Consider the following 25869-nt stretch of genomic DNA (forward strand, 5'->3'; position numbering starts at 1 on the left):
TGGCTTTCTGTTGGGACTTGTGCCTCTATGTACATGCCCGGAAATGCCTGGTGGATTAGTGTTCCATTGGGTTTGGTACTTCGTGTACTTGCCTGGAGCACGTCTATTTTGGGATTGTCCATACCAATGCTGCATTACATAACATCTTTATGTGCTTGCTTGCAATTGAAATTGCATGCTATTTTCATGCTTGCTTGACCAATGTATAGTTCCGGGTAAGGGGACGCCCGCCCGCGAATCGTGTGTGTGAAACTGTCTGCTGACATGGTTATGTGGCATGTGACAGGTGGTAAGTATTGATCATAAACCCAGCCTTAGGAGTTAGCACTAATTTATAAGTGAGTGTGTACATACTTCATTAAGTTTTGGGCGACCAAACTCACTTATAAATTATGACCAGCCCGGTGTTCACGAACACTGATGTCCCGAGGTGGACATAACCCAATGTCCACCTCCCTAACCTTATCCCCTTTGTACAAAGGGAGTAACCAGCCATGTGTCCACTCTAGCTTGCTCCACAAAGCACCTGCGTGCCACCTACATTGGACAACTCACCACCTCACTCCTCCTCCTCTCTCTAGAGATTGGCGCCTCCTTCATGAGGGCTGTTGGGTTGCATTTTTTGCACTTTCTCCTTCCCAACTCCATTTCCAAGCTTGCTAAGGTGTTTCTCAAGCTTGCTAAGGTGTTTCTCAAGCTTCCAAGAGTGTTTTCGGATGCTAATCACTCTCCTACGCACTCCCAATGACTGAAATTCAGCAAAACAGCTCTCTTGATTGCTGTAGTTTCTGGTCTTTTTGTTGAAAATCCTAATTTTAGGCTAAGCTTTCCCAAGGTTCCCTTCATCCTCTTGAAGACTTTTGTCATGAAGAAATGCGACAAATCGAAGATCTCATCACTCCAAGGACTTCCATCGTGAAGACTTCCATTGTCATTGACTCTACTTGCAATTGGAAGCTTTTATGCTTAAATATGGAAGCAAGTAGCAGGAGGGAGGAACCGGATTACAAGATCACATACCCTGTGTAGTGTTCTCTTGTTCTACGTGCTCTCTTGCAGATTGTTGCTACCATCTGTTGGTGGAACAATAGAGAGCAGATGGTAGGGAACATGGGCACTTGAGAGGGTAGTGTGGATTGCCAGTCTACATCGACAACCACTTGTTTGAAATACTGTATTCATATGTATTGGTATGGAAATCTGGTCAGAAATGCCCATGACACTATGTACTTGATTCTCCCAAGATCAATATACTTTATTTGAGGGCGGGGTCGGCCGTTCCGGCTCATTGTCTCTTGTCAATTCAGTAAATTACTTCTTGTATTTGAGCAAGTGTCCATCAAATCTTAGTGTATTTAAGTGTATTGATTAGCATTGTGTTCAACCAAGTTACAAATACCATCTACTCAGAGCTGATGTTGCTCTCATGTTTCTATGTTCTTAGTATTCCATGATGAGTTTCCATGAACAGTTTTGTATCACCCCAGTTTATGTTTTCTTTCTGTTTTATTTTCCATTCCATGATGAGATATGCCATGGACATTATTGTATCACTTTGGTCTCATAGGCCCATTGGGTCTTTAGTAGACGCTTAATATATCTTTCTTTCTTTCTTACTTGCTCTGTCTAGCTTGCTTCTTTTGTGTGTGTGTGTGTGAGAGAGAGAGAGCTTCCATTGCTGTTCAAACTCTAACCCTCACACCTGTGTGCCAACAATGTTCAGGAAGTTTTCTGCATTGTAATTGAAGTTCTCCAAAGTAATAAAGCAAATACTCCTGGTTGCGGGAGGGGGCCCTTAAGTGGGTAGACTGGGACCCAATGTGGTGTCGTCTTTGCATTCTCTCTCTCTTCAGCTCTATCTCCTGTGAATAAAGATTAAAGCGGATTACTTTTCATGCTCACTAACATAAAGGTATAAAGAAGGTCTTGTTGTGCGTTACACGATCATACTAGTTGCATGTTACACAATGACACCAATAACATGGAAAATTTAAAACACGACTCAAATAAATTAGGCATTATCGTTCTCTTTTTTGGAAAAAAATGGAATTATTTCCAACACCCTTCCATAACACACCTATAATGCTCTCTACATAAAGCCATAGGTAACCTCATGGTTCTTCTGCTGAGAGCAATACGTCAGGTAAGCTGCTTACAAGTCAAAGCATTGACCATATACTCTTTTCAAAGATAACCCCTCTGATAAAATACCTCACATGATCTGCTTGCAAGTCCTAGAGCATTAAGCATCAGAAATTTATCATAGGCTGGCAAATATGATGGCCATTCCAATATCCCATTACAGAGGTCATGAAATAAGTAAACCAATCCTACGATTTGGCACATCAATCATCTTCTAGTCTGGCTCTTTATGCATACCTTTTTAGCTCAAAACGTGTCTTGAGCCTAGGTTCTCTACTAATAGAACTACACTTGCATGTGCATTGGATCATGTGCTCTTGCTAAGCCATTATTTAGCTCAAGTGGCCATCAATATGATGTGAGTTGATTTGTATTTCAGGGCTAGGAACCGATTATGAGATACAGCCAGAAGGATTGGTGTTGACGAGACGCCCTTTTAAAACTTTGAAGTTTTTTACAATGGCTTTACTGCAATACTTTGGGCAGCTACTGTCTTACCTTGTATCACACAAGCTTTTACTCCTGTTTGCCTGCCTTCTCTTCTCTGGTTGGAGCACACTTTCCACTGTCGAAGGCCCACATGAACAGGTAATATGGAAGCGTTATTGCTGCGAGGTTTTGAGGAATTATGTGGGTTTTCATTATGTACACTGCCTTTTGGTTGAAGTACATTTAATTGTGTTTAGTTATGCATCTGCAATTATGTTTAGTTATGGATTATTTTGATGGATTTGGTTGCTTCAATGCACTTAATCAATTTATTTGATGACAGTTTTTGCTTGTGCAGCCTTTTACAGCATGTATTGCACCTGCTTTTTGATATTTAGTGCTCTAGCTTACATGCATTTGCAATGGCATTGATCATTATCATGGTGGCTATGGCAGGTCATGAAGGAAGCATCAGCATACTTGAAGTATGCTCTCTGGTGGGTTGGGCTTGGGATTGCATCATCCATAGGGTTGGGTGAGTATTTTTTACCTTTTTTGAATGGTGGAGGAATGATGAATCTCTCACATAGCAAAAAAGTGCAAAATCATGACATCATTGCTTTCTAATCTGTTGTAAATTGCTCCTTTCAGGCTCAGGTTTGCATACATTTGTTCTATACCTGGGTCCTCACATTGCCATGTTCACAATCAAGGCCACTCTTTGTGGAAGAGTGGATCTGAAAAGTGCACAGTATGATACAGCTTTGTTTGGAAAGCAACCGACATGGGAATACAAAGACTGTGTGGATTTTGGAGGGCCCTTGTTTCCAAAGGCAGCTAGCTCTGATCGCTTTAGGGTGACATTGTTGCCAATCCTACATGAGGTGCATTGGGAGGCTGTTTTATGGGGTGTGGGGACTGCACTGGGGGAGCTGCCACCTTATTTTGTTTCAAGAGCTGGTTTGTTGTGCTATTCCTTTTTACACCATCCATATTTTATGATGTTTTTTTTAATTAGTCAGTGTGTTTGAGTGAGGACACAGATCATTGCTTGCTTCTTAAGTTTCCTAAAGCTGATAATTGACGAATGAGTTTTCAATGATACGTCCATGGGCAAAAACCTGAAGTATGCTGCCTTTTTGAAATGCAACTGATATTTGGTGTTGATCTATGTTGAGGTAAGACTTTGGGTGATGCTACTTATTTTATGCTGAACTTTTTCCCTTGAGAACAGCTCACATAGAAATTTTCTTGCTTAAATTGTTGCTGCAAGTGAAGGACGATAAGAAAGTGTCAGTGGTTAGCTTTGAATGCCTCTTCAGAAGAGAAGAACGGGTTGAGTCTCTGTGTAATAGTACAGATGGTCTTTTTGAGCACGTTTGAAGGATTTTTAGGAATGATACAAAGAACGATCTGATTGAAACATTAATGCCCACTCTTCAAGCCTCCCTACCATTGTTGGTATCTAGTATAAACAGGGTATGAACATGCCTAGCAGCATCATAATGGCTGAAAATAAGACAGCTTGTGTAAGGTCCTATTTGCCTATAGTGTGGGTGATCAACAGAGAGAAGATAGCAACAACAACCCCTTGCATATACAGATACCTAATCTACTACTGTATTGCATTAATTTGGAAGCCACAGCGCTTTGTACAAGCCTGCTAAACTGTGGCGAAGGCTGAGCTACTGAAACCACTGTAGCACTGCTCATAGCACAATCCCCGTGTCGGGGGTTATGGCCGCACAGAAATGGAACGTGGCTATTGTGAGTCCGCTGCAGATTTGTGTGATGGTATGAGGCTGAGGAGGGGGATGCAATGCTGAGGCTGAGGGCTCACTGTGCAAAAATCAGGAACCAGGGGGACGGAGGCCTTTTTATAGGGCCCAACTGGTCAACTGGTCAACTACTGAGAGTGGAAATCTGCAAATCTATTGATCTGGGTGAGGCTGCCTACTGCAACTTGATCGAGGGTTCAGACTCAAAACATGGGACAGATACTCTGATCTGCATCACAGACATTCAGAGAGGAGTTTTGACAAAAACAGAGCTTCAAAGTTGACCGGTTATTCCGAAGATTCTTTAAATGAATGTTACAATCCCTGTCATGTCCATGCCCAGGTATGGCAGCATGTGGACTTGCTTTCCCATTCTTGACAAGGTAAGAAGCAGGATATGGGCAGATTGGATCAGTTTTGGTGGCCCAAATGGTGCCCGGAGGTTTCCAGCACATGCGCCCATGGATGAGACATGCATGTTTATCCTTGCTCTGGCAGATTTGGACCTGATTTTGCAGCCCTACGGGTTTGTATGTGGCATGTGTGGAAACCTTGACTTACTTGATCCAGCCTTAAGCCTACGGATTAGGAACACTAATGCAATAGCAATGGTTAGACAACAGAGAGGAGATAGAGATGAATTGTATTTTTCAGTATATTGATATGGTACAAAAACAGGTATAAAGCTGTACAATGCTTCCATGGCCTTTGGCCTTTCAAAAGAGGACTGAATTCTAGACTAAAAGACTTCCTAATGATGGAATACTATGACCTGCCCCTAAGAGTAGGAGTCAGATGATCTATGAATGAACTGTGGCTTGCTGTTTATATGCTCCTGAAGATCCCCTACAACAAACCGACTGCTGTCAGCCAGCAGAAATAAGTACAAAAATTCATATAATATCATTAAATGCTGCTGACTTTATATGTTTGATGCTCCTAACTTAGCCGACTGGTGGGCTGCCTTTGGGGACTTCATCTTTACCTGACAGAGCCTGTTGTGTACTCTAAACTGATGCCTAATCAGGGATTAGGCAAGAGACTAGCCATGTCCACGTGTGCGCACGTGACATTTCCTCTTGCTAAACTTGATGATGAGTTGGAAACCTGTCATCCTTCCTCCCTGGACTACTGGCTTTGTACCTGCTTGACTTCTGACACTTTGACTGAAAACCCTATCATTCCTTTTATTCCATTTGGTTTGAGAACTGTGCATCTGTTCCACTTTTCCCCCATGCCTGCAATCCCTTTCCCTTAACATAGCTCTGGTCTCCTCCTGAGAATGGGACAGCTGAGTGCTTAGATGACTGAGCTTGAATGCTCTAATACCAATGTTGCATGCCCGGAGCCTTGACTTACTTGATCCAACCCTAAGCCTATTGATTAGGAGCACTAATGCAATAGCAATGATTAGATAGGAGAGAGGAGAAAGAGATGAACTGTATTTGCAGTATATTGATATGTTACAAAAAGATGTTTACTTCTGTACAGTTTCCATGGCCTTTGGCCTTCCAAAAGAGGATTGAATTCTAGACCAAAAGACTGCCTAATGATGGACTGACTTGCCCCAAGAGTGGGAGTCAGATGATCTTTGAATGAATTGTGGCTTGCTATTTTTAGGCTCTTGAAGATCCCCTACAACAAACCGACTGCAGTAGAAATAAGCACAAAAATTCATATAATATCATTAAAGACTTTGTCTGTTTGATGCTCTTGACATAGCCGATTGGTGGGCTGCTTTCGGGGACTTCATCTTTAAATGACAAAGCCTGTTATGTACTCTAAACTGTTACCTGATTAGGGATTAGCTAGGAGACTAGCCATGTCCACGTGTGTGAATGTCATGCGCATCCCGCACTTGGATGCTACGTGGACATATCGGTACATCAGGTGTAGTATCTTAGAGTGATTATTGGCCCTTTGGGAGCCCTTGTCCGGGACAAGTCAGCTAGGAGTCCACTAGAGAGTCATGTTTAGGTGTACAAGTCCCGTACATGGTCATGGTCAAGTGTGCACGGTCGTACACATGGAGCAGTGCCAGTCCGTATTGTAAGTCACCCTCTTGAATGTTGTAGAGGTGTACCGGCCTTTGCCTTGGACACCATCTTAAGGAGCCAAAATCCTTGTTGCAAGCATACCTTTGGTATGTAGGGCTGGGGGCAGCCCCTATGGTCCACCTCATAAGGCTCTTTGAGCTTGGTCTACATGAAGGGCAGTCCTTATCGGCCACCCTAGGGGCCATGGAGGCCCCCATGCCCAAGCAATCAAGCAATCGGCCATATGACAGCTGGGCAGCAAGGCGGCAGTCTGTAGGGGCATACACAGCTAGTCAGCCAGCAGCAAGGTCAGTTGGCCAGCACACGTGTGAAAAGGCACCTGATTTGTTGGTGTTTATTCAAGCCGTGGAGTAGTAAATACAGGCCGACAGCCTTTTCTACAAACCGGCCAGCAATGTTGGAGCCCTATATAAACTATAGGCAATTCTTTCTATTTGCTACTTCCCTTAGTGCTAGGCTTCATTATGGCTGAGTCTGCCGTGCATCTCTGGAGGACTGACAGAAACTCAGTATGAAGGCCTTTGTGTGAATATATGCTTTTATATGTGTGTGTGTGTGTGTGTGTGGAGAAGGCACATTGTCAGTGGGGGTCACACTTGCTAAACGTCGCATTGCACCATCCACATGTTTAAGATGTCAGGCTCCTTCAGAGACTGTTCTTCATTTGCTTTGGCACTGCCCGTGTTCTAGGATCCTCCTCAGGAGAATTTCAGATTATCTTCGGCTCCGTTTCCCGAGTCTCAGATTTGGGAAACATTTCTGGCTCTTTGGCAGATTTATGAGGTCTTTGTCTCAATACTCGCTATTTCTCTCTTGGGTGAGATATTGGGCTCTTTGGACAATCTGGAGTGAGCATAATTTGGCATACTTGGGTCGGCAGATTCACAAGTCATATGAATCTTTCCGAGCCTCATTGCGGCAATCCTTATATGATGCCTGCCATGAGGGTGATATGGATGCTTCTTGCATAGAGCTTTTCTTTTTATGTTTCTGATCTTTGGGATACTTTCGTTTCGGAGACCTCCCATCATGTAAATTTATGAGCATATAAATATACTGCACTGGATATTACCAAAAAAAAAAGTGTGTGTGTGTGGAGTGCGTGTGTGAGAGCATATCTTGATACAGAGTTCTATACCCACTATTGGGCATTGATGACGTTAGTGGGGATGTCGTAGTATCTAGTCCATACTATGCATAATGGAGTTGATAGTTATATAGTCTTGAGGGTTGACTACCATGAGTATATAACATGCACGTTCCTAAAAGGTGAATTTGGGCATGTTCTTGGATTCATCTAGGTATATATAGGTAGCCTAAGGCTTTCTCATCTTATTCTCCTACAAGTGCTATTTCTCTAGGCTAGGCCATGGCAACCAAGGGATTGCTCTTGCAGGGTGGTTGAAGTAGGTGAAGGGCAAAGGTAACTCTCAGCCAAGCCATCTCAGTAGATGATCACTTTAGTCCGGGTATTTCTAGCCCAAGCGTTTTCTACACATTCAATAAATCAAATATAGCATCCTTGGTGGGGGCCCTTGAGAGGGTATTTGGAACCCAATCTTGTGTATTTACCTGTGTGTGTGTGTGTGTGTGTGTGTGTGTGTGTACTATGAGATTCGGGGGAGGTTCCACTGCCTTTTCGGAGCTGGGTTTTGACCACTTTCTAGGATCATTGACTTTCCGGATCAGAGATGCCTGGACTTTTTCCTCTAGAGCTCTGCAGACACATGGAGTCCTTAGTGAGATCCAAATCAGTTGTACTTGCTCGAGGACCATGACAGAGAGCTCTCACTTAATTCTTCTAGACCAGTGCTCTGAGGGCCGATCCACCCATCTTACCCGGACCACAGACTAGTGCAGGAGCTTGGCCGAGAGGTGTGACACTCGACAGAGCCACTGAGTTATGTAGAGCTTGACGCCTAGACCCCATGGCCCTTGCCCACGGCCACGCCACCACAGGAGGATCTGTGCCATCATCTCCTATCATCGTAGGACCTTCTCTCGCGACAGCTCAGTTTTGCCACCTATGTCACAGCGGCCCATGAGGGATGTATTAGGGTGATATGAGAGCTGTCTGCTCATGTACCTGGATCAGATTTTATAGTTCTAGATTTTTGCTATCTTTCTTTATTACTATTTTGTACCCTGGATGATGTACCTCATGGATATGATGTAACCTTTTGGTCTCATAGGTCATTTTAGTCTTTTGAAGACATTAATACAATTTCTCTCTCTCTCTCTCTCTCTCTCTCTCTCTCTCTTTGCCTAGAAATTTATGGAAGCAATTGAGGATCTTAAAAAGGAAGAAGGGAAAATCAGCGTGTCTCTACATTCAGAGGTTGAAGACCTCAGAACCCAACTCCACGAAGGCCTCATCAACACAAGGAACGAACTTGAGAAGGGATGGGCAGATGTCGTCAAACAGAAGGTGGAGAAGGAATAGACAGAGGTTGTCAAGAAGAAAAAATCAGTCCTGACCCCCAACACCAACACTATCATGACAACCACACTTGAGAGGACAAGCGTCGCAAGCAGAAGGCCCTCAATGTGAGGGTCACAAGGCTGAAGGTAGAAGGCTCACTGATGGAGGATGGTGAAGCCTTATGCAAACAAATGGGAATACTAGGCCGGTGCACAACCCCCCCCTCCCCCTCCCCCCCCTCTTTTCATGGAAGCTTGGTGCATGGGGAAGGACCCTACAAAGGAGAGGCCTCTCTTTCTAAAATTTAAAAATGAAGAAACACGCACAGCTTCTTGCAAAAGAGGGCCACACTGAAAGAAGGAACCAAGATCTACCTAGGAGATGACCTCACACCCATCATGCAAGTGAGGTGGAACATAGACAGGCGGGAATGGCACAAGTGATGGAGGTCCCGGAAAGCCCGGAAGTGGGCAGTATAGAGAGATGGGTGGGTGATTATCACAGAGCGGTCTGGAACTGCAATGGAGCTCTGTAGGCAGGTGTAGGTTTGTATGAGGACACATTTAGAGGGCGTGACATCATCCTTGACACAGAGACATGCTAGTGCTATCAGAGCCAGCTACTTGAGCCTTACAATAGGAGGCACTAGAGGCTTGGGAGGAGTGGCCGTACTCTACAGGGAGGAGCTACAGCATGTGATACAGGTGATCAGCTGGGATGAGGATGCACAATTCATATGGGTGAGGATCAGTACACAGAGAGCGCGTGACATCTACCTTGCGGTGTGGTACTTTGCACCATCTTCATCCATATATGCTTGCCACCAGTGGGGAATCCCTAAACTTGCCACTATATGATGATATTATCCTCCTTGCTGGAGACTTCAATGCCTGTACTGCCAGTGCACAGGCCCCTTATTCAAGACATATACCTGGAAATGGACATTGTGGGCACGGATATGGAGCAGACATCATAGGACATGGTGACCTACAAAGACTATGGGGAGTACTTTCTTGCCCTTGGTCGGGCTCATGGACTCCTTTAGACATGGAGCCATTACAATGGACTACTTGATGGGATCTCTCTCCTTGATACCGGTCATTTCAGACTTCACCATCTTGCCCCGCCCTGGCAAATGATCATGCCTACCTAGCCTTCTCCCTCACATGCCAGTACATCCACTTACCTTACCACGCCATCACCGCCCGAGATACCACTTCACTAGGGAGACCTCCTCGGTCTACTCTGATCACACCTTCCGCATCATCTCTGTGACCCTTACGCCGCTTGCTAAATTGCTTCGAACTGTTGTGCAACCCTTACTGTCACCATTGCTCCCTGCCACTAGTTGCCATCGCGCTTTGCCGCGTGGTCGTTTCAAGCTTTAAGATTTAAAGCCTTACTATAAGGCTTATCTAAGCCTTACTATAAGGCTTAATAAAGTCCTTATTAAAAAGGCCAACACAGCTTGACAGCACGCCATCGTTGAGAGAGCTTGCACCTCCGGAGTCTTGACACAAGTTTTCAAAGCAGTTGTGAATCGAGATCAGCTCCATTCGTCTCTGCGCAGCATCAACATTACTATCTTCAGAGCACAAATCGGCATTCTACAATAAAATCAAATAGGGTCTTTTCTAAAAAGCAGATGAAATTAGCAAAATTGAAACCTTGCACTTGGTAAAAATTTGGGGGTTGTCAATTTTAAAGCAAAATTCATAAAATTGAAGCTTGCAATAGTCGGAAAAATTAGGGCTTTTGTGAAAATGAGCCCTTTGCATCAACATTCCAACAACATAAATTTAGAGATTTTTTCCAAATCAGCCAAAATTGCGAAAATCATATCTACATTCAACACATTGAAGTTCCCATAAGGTCATGGACGGTGGGTGTCGACTCCCCATCTTTTATATCTACAGCTCTATCTCCTTTTTCAAGAATTAAGGTGGATTGCTTAAACTCACTCAAACATAAAGGAATAAAGAAGGCCTTGCTATGTGTTACACGATCGTACCAATTGCATGCTACATCAGCACATAAGAATCTGACACCAGCAGGTGGTACCAACAAAAGGAAAAAACAGCCTCTGTACGGCCTGTGGAAAACAGTACAATCTGTACAGCAGTACAGCGGGTTCAATGGTCCGTGACGTTATGAGTGGGAATAATTGTATTCTATAACTAAACATTAGCACACCCCTCATAAAAGGCTTGATAGGATGGGTGCATATGAGCCAATTGAGGTCCTTCATGGTCTTTTATTATGTACCTAACACGAATCATCAGGATTAGGGTCTAATCTGGTTAGGGTTGGGGAGCCCTGAGATTAGGGGAAGGCCACATGTAGGTTATGGGTGGCTAGGGTTCATTATTATTGATAATCCATGGTTACTGGCGATTAATAGTTGGATTGCCATCTAGAGCAACAATGGTCATTATATAAGTGAATTATGGGTTATTGTGATTCATTCAGTCATTGAGTTGGCTGTAGGTCTGTGTTTGGACCGGACTCTTGCCATGGGCATGGCGGTGCACAGGCAGTCTTACTGAAGGTCCCTCGGGACAGGCTCTGGTGGTATGGGACGCGAGGGCTGACTAGCTTGGTGTGTGGGGAGTGGAACCCTAGCCCCTAGCTCAGGGATGATTCTTGCTGAAATCTACGGTTGGGAAATGAGTTTGCCTGCAACTAACCTTGTGTATTTAGGTTGTGTATCAGGTGGTCCTATGAGGGATTTACAGTTGGTATCAGAGCTTGCTTGATTACGGAAGCTGAAAGGTTGACAAGGTTTGCGTGTCTTATCTTGTGCTATGTCTGGTCATCTTGGCCAGGTATCTCGGTCACCATGCGTTTGTTTGCTTTGCGAATCAAGTAAGTGTTTTCTTGTGTTTGCTTTTGTGCGCAGAGAGAGAGAGAGAGAGAGAGAGAGAGAGAGAGAGAGAGAGAGAGAGAGAGAGAGAGGTGTGCATGGTGAAGGTTTGTTGTCCCAGAAACCCTAATCGTTTTAAAAGTGCTAGAGACTCTTGAGCGTAGAGCACACTTGCCTTTTTTTTGTTGTTGGTGGCTGGTGTCCTGTTGGAAGTCGACTGAGTGCTGGTATGTTGGGTGTGTTGTGGAAAGCGTGGGCATCTTTGCTCTTTTCGACAGCAAGGCTGGGCAGCAAGGCTAGAGGTGTCTTAACACCACCAGCAGCAGAGCTGCTGGTGGTGCGCACTGTTGACTGGGTGGTGCTGCCCACAGCAGGTGTGCCTGTGTGTGGCAGGCCAGTAGGTTGACAGATGGGAGGTCAACTGGAGGTTAGAATGCCAACAGGTCAGCGTACCTGGTAGCTGCTTTGAAAGCATGATTGCCATACAGGCAATTGTACAGGCAGGCGCAGAGTTGGCTGTTGGGCAAAAGCCATGATATTTTTAGCACACTTGCTAAGGGTGGCGTAAAGGTTTTTGTGTGCATGGACTATAAAACCATGGGATTGGGGGTCTTTTACTCATCTTTTCCCTTCTCCCGATGTGACGAAACCTTGGAGACGGTCTATTGCGAAGCTTCACAATACGGTTTCCAACTTTCGCGCGTGGAGTATGGGTAAATGGGTAGTTTTGCGTCTTTTCCCATCTTTTCTCGCGTGACAAATTCTTCTCTTTAATTTCTGAAATTCAGAATTGGTACACAGTTTTCATGCACTACCACCTTTTTTATCCTCCATCTCCATTTCTCTTTAATGATGTGTCGGATCAGGTGGATAACCCTCAAACCGGTGGGAGCCTATTGAGGTTGAGCAAGAGGAAGTTGAAGGGGTAGAAAAATCTTACTTTGAGGAGAAAATGGCTAAACTCTGGTCCGACGTACAAGCTGATATGTAGCAGTTGAGGGGTCAAGTGTCACTCTTATAGAGGGCAGTACTTGGATTAGTCCCAAGTATGGCTATAGCTGCGCGTTCTTTCATGCCGGACGCTTTTGTGAGCAAGAAGAAGGAGAGGACACATGAGGTTGTAGACTTCTGGCGTAACCATTGGAATGTGCACTTCGAGTTTCACCCTTTCCCAGACACCCGACAGATTCAGATGGTGAGGGGTCTCCTGAAGCGAAAGGCTCTTACCTGGTGGAGAGAACTCAGAGACAAACCTACTACTTGGGAAGATTTTGAGGCAAAGTTTCGCGACGGGTTCCTCTAGGCGGAGGAGAGTTTGATGTTGTGGCCAAGTTTGCCGACTTGGATATGCACAACATGTTTGGCACGTATTTACGGTGAGAAATAACCATAGCAAGACGCCGGAGGATGCTATCAAGTATGCTAGAATTTATGAGGAGACCATGGCTAGCCTGAATCCGAATAAAAAATAGGACTCCTAGAAATCTTACACTCCAGGCGGGTCCAAGCAGGGTCCCATTGCAATCGTAAGTTTAGGTTTGGGAAGGGTTCACAGAATAAAAATCAAACGCAAGTGTCGGGTGATTCCAATCCGAAGAAATAGAAGAAAACCCACCAAGGTCTTCAAACTTTAAAAAAAAAAAAAAAAAAAAGACTTCTATTAAGTATGAGAAAAACATACAACAATCACAGCTATTAGCCGAAAAAGAATAGAATCACCCCAATATGTAAGGTGATTTCAACCACTAAAGAGCATCATGATGCCATGTAAGACCTGTGGTACTAGAGGAAAAGAAGATGCCATGGTCCCATTCCTGCATAAATATCACACGCTTTGCCTGCGCAGAACGAGAGGGCCCCTGAATGCGAGCCCAAGTAGCCATAAGAGTGTGGATGATATCACCCCATATAGTACTAATGCACTGAGACCCAAAAATCTGGACACCCTCAATAGCCTCCGTGCATCTAGCTCTCCAGATCTGCCATGCTGTAATACTGGCAATAATCTCCCAACTGGTGTCAATCCTCTGTCTAGGGAGTGTATAATCAGAGTGAAGAACATCCTGCAATAAACCATGCTGGGCAATACCTCTACGAATGAAAAAAGCAGAATCTGTACCATTGCTCTTATAAAAAGCTGTGGACCGGATTGGGAGAGCCAAGCAACTGCCCCCCAAGTCACATGCATGGCTCGGCCACTCAATTTGCCCATAAGTTGGGCTACAAGACCCCAAATGTGCTGTGCAATGCTGCATCCCCATAAACAATGTTGTACGTACTCAGAATCTGCCGCACATCTAGGACAGGAAGGTGCTACACCGAAAACTGATCTGCACTGATTGGTGGGGAGACCGCCATGTAAGAATAACCAAAAGAAATGAGAGATCTGGCTCCTTCTGTATGAGTGCCAAAGTCTATGCCAATATCTGCACTGTATCACTGGAGAAATATCATAGCTCTCCCAATGAGGCTTGAGAGTAGGGATCCTATGCATCTGTCGAGTGAGGAGAAGCCTGGCATTCGGAACAGTGAAACTGAAAAAAGGAAGGCTTTTCAAAGGATCGAAGGCATCAATCCACTCCCACTCTCTTGGATCCCATTGAAGATATCTGATAGGACTACCACCATATAGCCACAAACACCAAGAGCCATGAGTCACTATCTGAGGAGAAGGATCAATGAACCAGTGCTGCTTCCCCGAGCGACCAACAATCCTCACTGGACGAAGCCTAGTATTTGGGATGATCTCCTCCATACTACATCTCCTCAATCTCCCACTAGGCATGATAGATTAAATGAGGCAATCTGTATCCTCCTGGCCCGGGAGAGCAATGACCTGCAGAGGTATGCCTATCCTCGAAAAAACTCCTAGCCAACTTGGATGATAGTCTCCGTGAAAGGTCCCAGAAAGCCACTCATGTGGAATAGGTGCATCAATTTGATCAATACGAATGCGAGAGCCCCTAAGATGCTGAGTGGATGCAACTCTCCAATCCTCCGGAAGTCTCTTAAAGGCCTTCCAAGCAGGAACTGTGTATGCGCATCTCTCCCATCTTGACCATTGCATATAACGAGATGCACGCACGAGAGAAGCACCAACAAGAGGCAATAAACCAAGCCGAGGCAAGCAAAACCTGATTAGCCACCAAAGCTCTGGAGGTTAAATCTAATCTCCTGGAGCTCCAATGGAGGAGCTTCTTCCGGATACTCATAAGTACCGGAGCAAACTGCTGTGCAGGAGAAATATCAATCCTAACTTGGCATCCTAGTCTTCGAACTTTTTCAACATGGCGGGTGCTTCATTTGTGGCCAGAAGGGCCATATGAGAGCGAACTGTCCACAGGCGAAGAAATTGCCCAAGGTAGCTCACGTGACCGAAGTAAAAGGTAACCCTAGAACCTCTTTCGTTGATACTACAGTTCTATATCATAGTATCTGCATGTTATGTAACTTCAACATTTCAGTCTTCGGTACCAATGATCTTATACATATGTATGGATCAGTATTGGGGAAGACTGTGCACATCCTTTTTGATTGTGGTAGTACTCATAACTTCGTTTTAATGCCAAACTTCTGCAGAAGTTGAGAGTGGAGATGTAGCCAAGTGATAATGTTTATCATGTGAACCTGGCACGGGGGCATGGACAGATTTGGGACCAACGAGTTTCTCAGTTTGCCAATATCCATTGAAGATTATACCGAAGTCCTAGATTTCTTGATTATGGATCTAGATAGGGTTGATGTTATTATCCTAGGAAAGGAATGGTTTTACAGAGAAAAAGATCCTTCAATTAGTTAATGAGGAAAACAGCCACAAAGGGCTAAGTACAACCACGAAGGGCTAAATATAAACTCGCCTCATATAAGGGCAGGAAACAAGTGATCATAAGGGAGAGAGATGCTTCTCCTCCGGCTGGCCGCTCTATGAGGAGAAGGCTAACTCATACAGAGGGAGAGGGGGGGGGGGTGGAAACAACCACACAGGTCTTCCGCATGCAGTCAGAACCTCCCTGCAACTTCCCCCACTGATCGCGGAGGGTATGAATGATGTCAAGCCATATGCTTCTGATGGTCTCAGCCGGCGTACCCTTGATGGCCTCGCTACATCTAGCATGCAAGATGTGCTAGGCTGCTTTGCTACTGCAAATCTCCCAGCGCTGGCATGAGCTTGGTCGCTAAACACCTGCACGTGGGGCTGTGACTAGAACTATTGCAATGCGATGGTGGGAGACCTGAAGGGCATGGCCTCCCCCATCCTCCTTGTAAGTCCTGACCACTCTAGCCTCGGTGGCCCAAGCGATAGTATCCCAAGTGATAATCTGGGTCGATGCCTTGTCCATAGCAAAGATGCGGAGAATTCCCTGCCAAATCTGCTGAGCTTTTGGGCAATCCCAAAGGCAATGTCGCTGAGACTCATGGGAGTGGCCACACCTCGGGCAAGCTGCTGGCTGCCCTTCGAGTGCCAGCCAAGTACCCAATGCCAGACTCCTGCATGCCGTCAACCAAAGGAAGAGAGTGATCTTCCTCGGTCGAAAGCTGTCCCAAAGCCTCTTCCAAAAATCTGAAAGGAAGCGCTGTGATAGGCCCTGAGATTGCCAGTGTGCTGATGTTGCAGGTGTACCATCTATCTCCGACATCTGGATCCTCGCTGTATATACAAAGAAAGGGGCATCCAGAGTCTCCACCCGGTCTGTGGGATCATGCCACGTCCACTCTCCAGGGTCCCACTACAACCGCGTGAGAGGTCGGCACTCCCAAATCCATAACCGCCAAAATCTCTCCCTGGCCACCTTGGCTGGTGCTGGATCTATGTGCCATGCACGAGCCTGAAAACCAATCACCGTCACCCTCTGCAAGGTGCAGCCTCTGAAATCCTCGAAGGGGTGCTCTGATCTCTCTAATCTGCCATATAATCCAATAGAAAAAGTGAGCAGACAACTGTCCTCATCTGCACTATAGACTGCCACGAAAATATCGTGTTTGGTGAACACGCCTAGCCACATCAAGGGGGTCGGGAGAGTCAGCCACTCCGGATGAATAGCTGAGTCAATGTCCATGTTGAGCCTGTCTCTACCCCGGATCCCTGTCAGGCCTCTCTTCGGAAGGGTCATACTTTGCTCTTTGTTATGGAGGGTTCCCCAGAGGACATGGACGTAAGTCCAATAGTCCTATTTCTTGGAATGAGATGCTTGACGAGGCTTTCAAGACTCTCAAGCTTAAGGTGAAAGAGGCACCTATTTTAGCCTTACAAATCCTGGTCAACCATTTGTGGTTGAGATTGATGCCAGTGATTATGTGATTGGGGTTGCCTTATTCCAAGGGGGGCCTACTTGTGGTAGCAAGAAGCTTTTGATAGTGGGGATAGGTGGCATACTCAGGAGAAAGAGTTGTATGTGGTGATACACGCATTGAAAATTTGGAGCTATTATTTATATGGCTCCAAATTTGTTGTTTTGACTGATAGACCTAAGTTGAGAGGGAGAAGGCACGGTGGGCAGAGCTTATGTAGGACTTTGATATAGGGATTAAGTATAGGAAGGGTAGTTTGAACCGGGTTGCAGATGCTTTGAATTGGATTGGAGAGGTGAATCTTTTGAGTGTCACTGAGATTAGTGCTGACTTGTATGATTCCCTATGAGGGCTATGTTGGACCGATGGGCATTTTAGTTGGTACTGGTAGCAAGTTCAGGCAGGGAGCTCCACAGTTTAGACCAAGACTCAGAGGTCATACCATCTGTTAGGGTGGCTGGTAGTCAGTACTTGATCCGGAACGGATTATTATTCCGGGATGATAGAGTTTGTGTACCATGCTGAGATTAGGAGGAAGATTCTTCATGAATGTCATGACTCTCCTACAACATGTCATTTGGGTGTACACCTGACTTATGATTTAGTAAAACGGATGTTTTACCAGCCTAAAATGACGTCTGAAGTCCAAGACTATGTGGTGAAGTGTCATCAATGTCAGGTGAATAACTCTGAGCATCTTAGAGTTGGAGGGTAGATCTCTTTTGGGAAGTGGGAAAGTATTTCCGAGGTCAACCATGAGAGCAACTGATTTGTCTCATTAGTTTGTTGAGCAGTAATTCAGATTATATGGGTTTCCTTGTGACATAGTGAGTGTCCGGGACTCAAGTTTTTTGGACACTTCTGGAAGCTAGTTTCCCAGAAATTGGAGACTACAGTGAGTATGAGTTCCTCCAATCATCGTGAGTCTGGTGGGCAGATGGAGAGGGTGAATTAGCTTCTGGAGGATATACTTTGTGCATATGTTTTCGAATGACCATCTGAATCGGAGCGATACATCTCAATGGTCAAGTTTACATACAATAGTGCTAAGCATTCGGCTACTAGTTACAGTCCGTTTATGCTGATGTACGGTTACCAACCAAGATTTCTGGGTAATTGTATAAGGACTTAAGGGTTTAAATATGTAGGAGATGCCAGTCAATGCACGGGAATCTATCAAGAATGAACGTGGAGGGTTGGGAAGTTGTCCCTTAGGTGCTGTGGGCCTAATCGAATCCTAAAAAGGATTCGATGTGGCTTATAAACTAGAATTGCCTCCTAATGTAAAAGTTCATCCGGTTTTTCCCGTGAGTAGACTCTAGGAGAAACTGGGAGCTGAGAATAATTTAATTACATCTCCGGAGATGGTAGAAGTTGAGGACTTGTCCTTTGTTCCACATGAGCTAGAGCTTATACTGGATTTCAGGGAGAGGAAGCGTCGGAATAAGTTGATCCTTTGGTATATAAGATCAAGTGAAAGATAGGGTGGTGGAGGGCTCGACTTGGGAGACAATTGCTGTTTCCTAGAGAGGAAAGGTCTTAGGAGGGGGGATTATGTTGTGTGTTTAACACTAATCCTTGGGATTAGGGGCTAATTTGGTCTTGGTTGGGGAGCCTTGTGATTAGGGAGGCTACATGCAAGTTACAGGTGGCTAGGATTCATTATTATTGATAATCTAGATTCTATGCTTACTGGCTATTTATCACTGGATTGTTATTTATAGCAGCATTGGTCATTATATAAGTGACTTATGGGTTATAGTGATCCATTCAGTCATTGAGTTGGTTGTTGGTCTGTGTTTGGACCAGACTCTTGCCATGGACGTGGCGGTTCACAAGTGGTCTTGCCGAAGTTTCCTTAGGACAGGCTTTGGTGGTATGGGACGCTAGGGCTGATTGGCTTGGCTTGTGGGGAGTGGAACCCTAGCCCCTTGGCTCGGGGGTGATTCTTGATGGAATCTATGGTTGGGAGGTGAGTTTGTGCGCACCCTTTTGTATGTACTAACCTTGTGTATCAGGTGGTACTATGGGGGCTTTACATCTTTGGATTTACTGTACTTGATCCCCTCTTATGGTTTTGAATCTTGATGTTAATAGAGATGGCTGTCGAGGTTGAAGTGTTGACAATAGGCTGGTCGGGGACATAGGGGGCATGTATATGCAGGCTACAAATTAATAGGATCAGTAGGAGGAAATGAAGTTTTTTCCCTAATGATCTTCATTCTCTCTTTCTGCTTTATTTGTTACAGCAAAGCTTTCAGGGGAGAGGCTAAAAGAGTTTGAGGACCTAAAGCTTAAAAGTTCTTCGGATGAATCAGCTAATGCTGTTACGAGATATCTGTACAAGCTCAAGTCTTGGATGATCGAGTTTTTCCAACAGCTTAACTTCAAACGTTACAAGTTCTGGACAATCTTAATATTCGCCTCGGTATGAAGTCTACTCACTGCTTCTTGTTTGTTTTTGTGATTGCGATTTCCTCCCTTCTTCTTGTACCCCCCGTCTCTCTCTCTCTCTCTGCCCCCCCAACCCTCCGTCCTCCTCCTCCTCCTCTCAGCCAACCACCACCATGTCTGCTCCCATTTTTAATCCAGGCAAGAGGTTAAGGCATTGCAATGACAGCTAATACACACAATGCACTGGCAGCATGGAGCTACCCTTGAATAGCCTAGTATGGTGTGCCAGTGATTGCAATATTATTAGGTGTATACTACTTGAGAATTACTATCATCGGGAAAGGTACATGAGTACGTTCTAGTAAATTTTTTTGTGGGCCAATCCGAATCAAACAGAGACATACATGCCAGGAATCTGTCCCAAGAGGCACCATGGATCCCATGCCTAGAGAGCTTCAGAACCCTGGTGGATTGAGCACATTGCTGAAGTGCAGGCCAAAGTTTTCTATTGAGCTTTAAGTAAACTTGCCATGAACTTGACCAGAGTGAGACAGGTGGGTTAAGGTTCTGACCTCCCTAAGGTCTATCTTACAACTTCAGAAGACGAGGTCCTTGCATCAGATGGATTAGTGCGACAATCTTAATATTTGCCTCGGTATGAAGTTTACTCACTGCTGCTTGTTTGTTTATGTGATTGCAATTTCCTCCCTTCTTCTTGTACCCCCGTCTCTCTCTCTCTCTCTCTAGCACTAGTCTTTGTTTTCTTTTGTACCACGATGAGATTACATGGACACTATTGTATCACTTTTGGTCTCATAGATCCACTGGGTCTTTTGAAGACGCTTAATATAACTTTTTTCTTTCTTTCTTTCTTTCTTTCTTTCTTTCATTCAACCCCACCATGCCGCCCATCCTCCCCCTTCCCTACCCTTCCTCCTCTCAGCCAACCGCCACCATGTCTGCCCCCATTTTTTTATCCAGGCAAGAGGTAAAGGCATTGCAATGACAGCTATTACACACAATGCACTGGCAGCGTGGAGCTACCCTTGAATAGCCTAGTAGGGTGTCTCAGTGATCGCAATATTATTAGGTGTGTACTACTCAAGAATTACTATCAGTGGGCGAGGAACATGAGTACGTTTCTTTTTTTAAGAAAAAAATTTGTGTGTGTGTGTGTGTGTGTGGGCCAATCTGTATCAAACAGTGACATACATGTCAGGAATCTGTCCCAAGAGGCACCATGGAAACTTGCCATGAACTTGACTGGAGTGGGACAGGTGGGTTAAGGTTGTGACCTCCCTACTGGGCTATCTTACAACTTCAGAAGACCACAAGATGTAAGGTCCTTAATCCCTCTAGATTGTTTTTTTTTTTTTTTTTTTGCTAGGATCAATCCTTGCCTTAATGATCTTTGTGAACATAACATGGTCTTTGTTTTAGTTTTTTGTTGGATTTTTGCTTTGGGTCTGGGGGCGGGGTGAGATGTGTAAAGCGATTAGTTGATGCCTTTTATGATTAATGTGCTTGGAAGGTGCACATCTCTTACTTGGACATGACTCTATATTTATCAAGTCTTATCATTCATCTGAGATGGATTTTGTGTATGTAGGTGCCCAATCCATTGTTTGATCTTGCTGGCATAATGTGCGGTCAACTTTTGGTCCCATTTTGGAGCTTCTTTATCCCTACATTGATAGGAAAAGCGCTGTTGAAGACTCACCTCCAGGTAATGCATACAGGGGCTTACTGTTTGCAAATCCTTTTGTTGTACTTGCTTTGTCATCAATATGTTTGCCATGACCTACACTCTTGAATGGCAAACACATCATCCAAAGGAGGGGATGCTATGGGCACACAGAACTACCATACTGCTGAGAACGCAGGAGTCAGATTGAAATTTGGACCACACCCAGAGTCATCACTAAGGAAGGCTAAGCATAGAGAATTGTTTTGTAATCTGCTGCATAGCCTTTGACATAGTTCCCCATGCTCGATTCATTAGTAGTATATTTACAAACAATTGTATGGCTGGACTTGTACTGCAAGAATGTCAGGCTCGGGAGCTGCCCACCCACTGTGCTGCTGTTGCTAAGCACCGTCTGCCTCAAGCTGCCCCTTCCCTGCCTGTTACCCCTACCAACGCCGCACCCCCCCCCCCCCCCCCCCCCCCCGTGTCATTGCTCCATCATGTGGACCCACAAACAACCCAAAGAAATAGTTAATTGACATGGAAAATTGTAGCTGATGTGGCAAACCGGCTGAAGTGGTGAAGGGGAAAAGACCCATTTTGTGCAGCTCTTAAGTTTCCTCATGGATTTCTTGAATTTAGCAACTTATGTTAAACAATAGGTGTTGATGGCATCCTCCGTCACAAATTTGGTCCCCTCACCAGTCTTGAACAGTGTTTCACACACTGTCTGAAACCAAGGTGTGAATGGGGGTTTTCCAAAGAAGAAAGCTGAAGCATTTGCTGGCAAAGTTTGGCCTTAAAGATGGCTACATAACTTGAGCAATACGGGTTTTTTATAAGTGACTTACAAGGTTTATGAATCAACAGGTTTACACACCATTTAAGTGTGGCCGGCGGGCTTATTATTGATTTGGGCATGTAAATGTGGACAAAAGGAGGTGCCTATAGCAAACTTGGCCAACAAGTTAGGAAAAAAACATAAAACTACTATTTTTTGGCACATCCACTATTTTTGGGCAGAGGAAGGAAAAAGCACCCCACAAATAGCTGGTCGATTTCATTAAATAAGGACGGGGGCTTCTCTTTTGAGCATGCGCATCCCTCCTCAACAGATTTGGAGCTTTCTCTCTCTACAGGTCGATCTCTTCCAGTTTGCCCTCTTGCTATTTGTTTGCTGGCCGTACAGCAGGTAGTAGGCGGTAGTTTTCTCTCTTCCCCTTGTGCTGGCTGTACACTGGGCAGCAGGTAGCTTCTCTCTCTTCCCTTTGTGCATGGGCAGCAGTGCAGCTTCTCTCTCTTCCCCTTGCGCTGGCCGTACAGTGTACAGCAGGCTGGACAGCTTCTCCTCTTCCCCTTGTGCTGGCCGTACAGTGGACAGCGGGCTGGGCAGCTACTCTCTCTTCACCGCTCCCTCCTGGCCATCGTTCAAGGGCTGTTTTTGGAGGAATCTGGGACAGTGATTTGAGAGCTTTTCTGGGGTTCTTTTGAAGGAATCAGGGACTGATTTGAGAGTTTCTTTGGGGCAGATTTGAGACTCCGTTTTGGGGGCTGTTTTGGCACAGATTTTGGGGCTGGATTTGGTACTGTACTGGGCTGTTGTTCAAGGCTGATTTGCACTGGTTTATGGTGCTGATTGGTGCCTAGTTTCTTGAGCAAGTGTTTGTGGAGCTTTGTGGTAAAATCCGGTGCAGGACTGCACCCGCACCTTGGTTTGGTTGTAACCTTTATTCATTGGAATAAGGTTCCTACTGGGGCCGGTCGTTCCGGCTTAGTGCAGTGTTTTGATATTGTTTATGGTTATTTCCGCTGTGTTTTCATATCTTTGTTTGGCATCTGAAGTGTCTGTATATTGTTACGGGTTTCCGTCTGGTTTCATCCTCTTTTCAAATAACACTAACAAAGCTATAGTTGTGTTTGCTGCCAGACCATCTTTGTTATTCTCCTCTGCAACAATCAGCTGGTAGAACACCTTGAAAGCAGTTTAAGGCAGGTTTTCCAGCATATGCCAGCAGTATCGGGTTTTGTAAGCCAGCTTTTGATTCAGCTAGAGAAGATTGAATACAACTATCATAATGCACCAGCTACAGACAAGGTAGACATGTATATATGGGTCCTGTATCATCTTTATAATGATATATATCGTTAATGCTAATCATTTTTATCTCCCTAATGATCTGGCAAGGCCTCATTTTTTCAGGAAACACCATGGAAGTTCTCGATCCCCTTATTGTGGAACACAATGGTTTGGATAATGATCATTGGATTTTTTAGCAGCATTGTTAATGCAACCGCACAAAGCTACCTTTTGGAGAAGCAAAAGAAAGAGATTGGAAAAGCTGAAGAGAAGGTAATTGATTTGAAGACATCACAATCTTCCAAGTAACATGATTGTCTCCATTCCAAAGCTTAAAAATGATTATTTTCCCATCATTGTGTGCATGAAGATGCCACTCAATGGTGCAACAATATTGTATTTTGGATTTCTTATCCACATGAAACGCTTGTAAAGAAAGCACTCTATTCATTTTGTGTGAACCACAAGTTAAGTTTCTCAATTTCCTTGTTCTTGTATGTTGAGATCTCACAGGTTTTGAGGATTCACAACAATGATCGCAAGTTGTTTATTAACAGGGCATTTAAAAAGAGCTTAGTTAAATTTTTTATTCTAAGCACATGAAAATGCAACGTGATATGGCCATTAGGAAGGTGTTAGATTTGGGGAATCTTGTGCTTGGCTGGGCATTACTGCCTGCCATCCCAGATTTGTGGTCTGTAAGGACCCTTGTTAGTGTGTCTGTACTCTTAAATACTGTAGGTCTCCTTTTCTTACGGGCGTACAAGGTAATTGAAATGTTTGGTCCATTCAAGTGTATCCTAGTAATACATGCGTAGCAAGGCATATGATTATGGTTCAATGAAATGTTTAAGCTCCTTGTTGAGATTCCAAAAGTGTGAAATTGCAAATAATTTATGAAATTAGTGTGAATGGATTTATTCTTCAATTCTTGGAGTGATTCTTTCTTCTCGGGATTTCAATTGAACCTCGATCGGCTTTGGTGAGTTCATATAGTGGAGTAGTAACTTGCACAAATTCAGCAATGAACCTCAATAGAGACTTAGTTAGCAATAGAATCCAATAGACATTGACATATCCAGCACAAGCCTTTTGTTTCTAGATTTTCATGGAAAATGACATCTAAAGATGTTCTCCATTGTATTTGCAAGCATTTCAACATCTCTAGACATGCAATAGTTGAGCTCTTGTTTTTCCAACAAGAACATTGTTAGGAGATCATGGAGAGGCACACAGCCACCTTCCCATAGCTGACGGATCTGAAGAGCCTTTAACCCCATGCTCAATATCCTTGATGGCCCCCTCCTAGGTTGTATGATGATGGTCCCACTTTGTATCATATGGCTTGGATTTGACATTCCCAGCTCATAGCTCTCAATTTTGTTTTCTTTTGTACTACATACACACTATTGTATCACTTTTGGTCTCATAGACCCACTAGGTCTTTTGAAGACGTTTAATATAACTTTCTTTGTTTCTTTCTTTGTCTTTACCATCGAGCGACCTTTCCACGTGGTGTAGCTGAGGGAGACCTCTCTACCATACTCATTAGTCCCATGCTTAATATTTTGGAGAGTGGTATACCGTCTATTGGGGATTGATGCTCCTCTCATGTTCCATGTTCTTGGTATTCCATGATGAGATTCCATGGATGGACATTATTGTATCTCTTTGGTCTCATAGGACCATTGGGTCTTTAGTAGACGCTTAATGTATATGTTTCTTCCTCTATGGGACCACATGGTAGTCTGGAACTGCAACACGATTTTGTGGTTAGACATTGGGGGATTCAAGGAGACTTTCACAGGGCAGGACATCATCTTCTACACAAAGACGCATCAAAGCGCAATACCAGCTTATGGGGGGGGGAGACCGAATAATAGGAGGGGTGAGGAGGGGATCAAGAGGAGTAGTGGTTTTATTTAGAACACACAACCCATAGGAGGGATGAGGAGGCCCGCTACGTTATAGATTACAGCCTCCAGATGTATCTATGTGGTGATATGCTATTTCTTCTTGGATTCTTCTCCATATCTCCCACAGGAGTGGAGGGAGTCTCCATACACAGCTCTCTTTGAGGATATCATTGGCTTCTTGGGACTAGGCAAGGCCCTCTTACTTGGGGACTTCAATGCTAGGACCAAGAGTGAGCATATACAAATGTATGATTTTGAGAACCCTATCAGGTTGCAGGTGATATACAAGGATGGCACAGGTTTACATTGGATCTCGTAGGATGATGAAGCCATCACTTTCTATGGGAGATGCCTTTTATAACACCACAACCTTGCTATTTATAATGGGATGGCAAGGTGGCATGCACTAAAACTCTCATAAATTATGACCAGCCCCGTGTGTGCACACTGATTGGACAATGCTCAATGCCCATCACACTGAGACCTTATCCCCTTTGTTCAAAGAGAGCAACCAGCCAGCTTGCACCCCAACTCACTTTTCTTCTCTACCTGACACCTAGGGTGGACATCTCATCATCTCTCCTCTCTTCCTTCTCTCTCTAGAAGTTGGCACCCTTCTTCATCAGGCCTCTTGGATGTATTTTTTGCACTTTCTTCCCAACACCATATCCAAGCTTTGCTAGTGTGATTTTCAAGCTTCCAAGAGTGATTCCGGGCCATATTCACTCGCCTATACATTCCTAATTATTGAAATTAACCAAAATAGTCCTTTTATTTGCTATAATTTTTGGTCTTTTAATTGAAAACCCTAATTT

General features: G+C 44.5%; 1 protein-coding gene across 4 annotated transcripts in view; it reads left to right on the forward strand.

Annotated features, from left to right (window-relative positions):
* Nucleotides 1-23619, forward strand: part of LOC147628776 (vacuole membrane protein KMS1-like) — an 81631-nt gene extending 58012 nt beyond the window's left edge. Inside the window, exons 2-9 of one of the 4 annotated variants that reach the window (XM_086814022.1) lie at nt 1724-1912; nt 2522-2730; nt 3028-3106; nt 3223-3531; nt 19230-19408; nt 20984-21100; nt 22989-23156; nt 23247-23619. In XM_086814022.1, the coding sequence (XP_086670148.1) occupies nt 2602-2730; nt 3028-3106; nt 3223-3531; nt 19230-19408; nt 20984-21100; nt 22989-23156; nt 23247-23447 (1182 nt within the window). In that variant the 5' untranslated portion in view covers nt 1724-1912; nt 2522-2601 and the 3' untranslated portion in view covers nt 23448-23619. The remainder of the gene's footprint in view (nt 1-1723; nt 1913-2521; nt 2731-3027; nt 3107-3222; nt 3532-19229; nt 19409-20983; nt 21101-22988; nt 23157-23246) is intronic. The other 3 variants (XM_086814021.1, XM_086814020.1, XM_086814023.1) reach the window with 3 other exon arrangements.
* The last annotated feature ends 2250 nt before the right edge of the window (nt 23620-25869 follow it).

Source organism: Cibotium barometz, chromosome 19 (assembly GCF_041138505.1).
Source record: "Cibotium barometz isolate CiBa-2024 chromosome 19, ASM4113850v1, whole genome shotgun sequence".
NCBI lineage: Eukaryota > Viridiplantae > Streptophyta > Polypodiopsida > Cyatheales > Cibotiaceae > Cibotium > Cibotium barometz.